Below are 3976 nucleotides of genomic sequence, written 5' to 3' on the forward strand. Positions count from 1 at the left end.
AAAAAGGCGAAATCCTATAAGCTCAATACCTCAGACAGTTTAAGGCTACTTCAGAGTCTCCTCTGCTCTGATCTTAAGGGGAAAGAGATCGTGGGGAAAATACACATCTTTCCCTTCCTGTAGCACTGCATTCATCTCTGTTGACACAATCACCAGGTTGCTCTGTGATGATTTATTGGCACGTCTCTATCAGCCACCAGGCTGAATGTTTTGAGGGCAGAAATAGCGTGTATCCTTGTGTCCGAGGCACTGAACAGTGGTCCTGGAACATGGTAGGTGCTGAACAACTTTTCTGTCCTAGGACTGAGAGGTAGCTGCTTTGCTGAATAGTTTCCTCAGAGCTGCCTTCATGTTCTTGTTCCTTAGGCTGTAGATAAAGGGGTTCAGCATGGGGATGACCACCCCACACATCAAGGCAGCCGCCTTGTCCTTCTGTGAGGAGGTGGGAGATACTGGCTGCAGGTACACAGCGAAGATGGTGCCATAGAATAGAGTCACCACGGTGAGGTGTGAGCCGCAAGTGGAGAAGGCTTTCCATTTGCCCTGAGCAGAAGGGATCTTGAAGACTGCCCAGAAAATGCAGATATAAGAGAGGAGGATGCATGTGAGAGGGCTGATGCCCATGATGATGCCAAAAGCAAAGATCACCAGCTCGTTGGTGTGTGTGTCTGAGCAGGAGAGCTTCAGCAGGGGCATGAGGTCACAGAAGAAGTGGGGGATTTCAGAGCCAGCGCAGAAGGTCAACTGAGCCATGAGGCTGGTGTGGACAATGGACTGGAGGTTGGTGATCAGCCACGACCCCACCACCAGCAGCCCACACACACGGGGACTCATGATGGCCAAGTAGCGCAGAGGGTGGACAATGGCCATGAACCGATCAATGGCCATCACAGCCAGGAGGAAGCTGTCCATGGTCCCAAACAGGTGGAAGGCGTACATCTGGGCAAGGCAGCCTGCAAAGGGGATGGCTTTGCTCTGATTCCAGAGGTTCACCAGCATCTTGGGGACCGTGGTGGAAGAGAAAAAGATGTCCACCAGCGACAGGTTACAGAGGAAGAAGTACATGGGAGTGTGAAGGTGTGAGTCTGTGATGATGGCCAGGATGATGAGTAGGTTTCCAAAGATGGTGACCAGGTACATGGGCAGGAACAGCCCAAAGAGGAAGATCTGATGCTCTGGTTTTTCTGAGAGTCCCAGGAGGAGGAATTCTGAGACTGCTGTTCGGTTTTCTGGTTCCATGGACAGCTTTTGTCTACCACGAAGGAGAAAAGGAGGAAGATGAGAGACATAAAACTTGGAGTCAGCGATGGAGTTCTGTCTCAGCTCCCTGCAAACCTGTGTGTTTTGTGAAAACCCATGGAATTCTTACAGCTCCCTTCCATGGATTTCTGTTTCCCCAAGGAAAATCATCCGTGTCTGAGAATCAGTTCAGTTCAGTCGCTCAGTCGTGTCCGACTCTTTGCGACCCCATGAATTGCAGCACGCCAGGCCTCCCTGTCCATCACCAACTCCTGAAGTTCACTCAGATTCACGTCCATTGAGTCAGTGATGCCATCCAGCCATCTCATCCTCTGTCGTCCCCTTCTCCTGCCCCCAATCCCTCCTAGCATCAGAGTCTTTTCCAATGAGTCAACTCTTCTCATGAGGTGGCCAAAGTACTGGAGTTTCAGCTTTAGCATCATTCCTTCCAAAGAAATCCCAGGGCTGATCTCCTTCAGAATGGACTGTTTGGATCTCCTTGCAGTCCAAGGGACTCTCAAGAGTCTTCTCCAACACCACGGTTCAAGAGCCTCAATTCTCCAGTGCTCGGCTTTCTTCATAGTCCAACTCTCGCATCCGTACATGACCACTGGAAAAACCACAGCCTTGACTAGATGGACCTTTGTTGGCAAAGTAATGTCTCTGCTTTTGAATATGCTATCTAGGTTGGTCATAACTTTCCTTCCAAGGAGTAAGCATGTTTTAATTTCATGGCTGCAATCACCATCTGCAGTGATTTTGGAGCCCAGAGAAATAAAGTCTGACACTGTTTCCACTGTTTCCCCATCTATTTGCCATGAAGTGATGGGACCAGATGCCATGATCTTCTTTTTCTGAATGTTGAGCTTTAACCCAACTTTTTCACTTTCCTCTTTCACTTTCATCAAGAGGCTTTTTAGTTCCTCTTCACTTTCTGCCACGGATAGTCTCAAATGTCTGACTTAGTTGTTTTGGGACAACTAAGGTATTGTTCATAAACAGCCTCATTTCTCTTCATAGAGCCAAGCTTCATAGAAAATCAAATTGAGAGGAAATCAAGTCCAAACCTGATCATCTTCTTTCTCTTCTTTCCCCTTCATCTTTCTCTCTTTCCTTTCCTCCTTTCCTTTCCTCTTCCATCAATAAGGTGTAATTTTAGCATCTCTTTTGGGTTCATGACTAGGGATATAAGGATGAATAGCGCTTTTCTGAAGAATCCAATGAACCCTAAGTTCATTAGGGGCACTTTATGATCTGCTCCCACGTGATGACTAGGTAGACCCCTTCTCATTTGTCGTGATGAGGACCAGTGTTGGAAACTCCAGCAAAAGAGTGGAAACATAAAGTGGACAAACATACCTTTCACATTTTAACTTGAGTCCAGTATGTAAATTTATTCATTGGACTTTTTGATGAAGACCAAGGTCTTTTCTAGTATGAGGAAATTGGTGGTGGATCTGTATCAGCTGCCTTGCCTTAGCCATATAGATAGGCTGAAATCTGTGTTCTGTTTTTCCTCCGTGAATGTGGAACAAGGAATTCAGGATCCTTGCAAAACAATCTGGGTACAGAATCCTTTCAGATTTTTACACTTCTACATCCAAATTGTCTTCCATTACTTTGCTCACATCTATTTTGACAGAAGTTTTAAAAAATGATTCCTTTTTGTTATTAAGTCTTTACAAAGCATACAATTTGGATTTCATGAAACCATATTTCCCATTCCTTTCCTCCCTTCCCCTTCCTTCCCTCTCTCCCTCCATTCCATCCTTCTTTCCTCCTTTCTCTTATAGTTTGTTAATTTTTATAGTATTATTTAAATAATACATTTATAGCGGCAGCTGCAATCAGCATGATCAGGTTTGGCATTATTTAAAATGACTCAACTGAGCAGAAATGTTTCAGCAAGCTAGTGAGTAGGCCCCTGGCCTCAAGCATTCAGTGCACTGGGATAGTAGTCATGTATTTTCAGGGGAAACAGTGACTTTGAATGAACCCAGAATGCTGGTAAAGTGGAAGTTTTATAGAGAGCTTTCACACTAACAAAAGAATATCTGGAGCTTTAAAGCTAATGGCATTTTGGGGACTTCCCTGGTAGTCCAGGCGCTAAGACATCATGCTCCCTGTGCAGGGGGCCCCAAAGCTGCAACTTAGGAGTCTGCAGGCCGCAACTTAAGAGTTGAGTTCACCTTCTGATTTCTTCTTTGTCCTGTTGGTTGCTCAGGAGCATGTTGTTTAATCGTCACATATTTGTGAATTTTTCAGTTTTTTTCTTTTAATTGATTTCCATACTAAGAAAAAATAAAGATCTCAAATAAACAACAACAACAAAAAAACAGTTGAGTTCACATGCCCGTGTGCCACAACTAAGACTCAGCACAGCCAAATAAACAAAATATATATTTAAAAACAAAAAGCTAATGGCATTTTGGAAGTACATTTGGTCTCAGCAGTACCTTCATAGGACAAGAAATTCTGTATTTTCATATGATCTAGACAAACCATCACTGCTCCTTGAAATAGTTTTGCAACCTCAGTAAAATATACACTGTTGTATCATGTCGAACAGATGTTCAGAAAGTTTATTCAAAATAAAAACTCCCAGACACAGCCTGGACTATTCAAAGATAAGCAGTTTCCATGACAACATGGAAGGTGTAATCAAGTGTCAGTTGACACAAAGTAGAATGTCCTACATACATATTCCTGGAGTTAATATGATGACAGAAAAGCAAGT

General features: G+C 44.1%; 1 protein-coding gene across 1 annotated transcript; it reads right to left on the reverse strand.

The window, feature by feature from the left end:
• Positions 1-297: 297 nt before the first annotated feature.
• On the reverse strand, positions 298-1239 carry LOC101102727 (olfactory receptor 1I1-like). The gene has a single exon (XM_012177762.3). It carries the CDS (start codon positions 1237-1239, stop codon positions 298-300), a length of 942 nt encoding a protein of 313 aa, XP_012033152.2.
• Positions 1240-3976: the final 2737 nt, after the last annotated feature.

This window comes from Ovis aries, chromosome 5, assembly GCF_016772045.2.
Source record: "Ovis aries strain OAR_USU_Benz2616 breed Rambouillet chromosome 5, ARS-UI_Ramb_v3.0, whole genome shotgun sequence".
Lineage (NCBI taxonomy): Eukaryota > Metazoa > Chordata > Mammalia > Artiodactyla > Bovidae > Ovis > Ovis aries.

Excerpts from the sequence above, each read along its gene's own strand:
- LOC101102727 (XM_012177762.3), bottom strand. The coding sequence starts at position 1,239 with ATGGAACCAGAAAACCGAACAGCAGTCTCAGAATTCCTCCTCCTGGGA.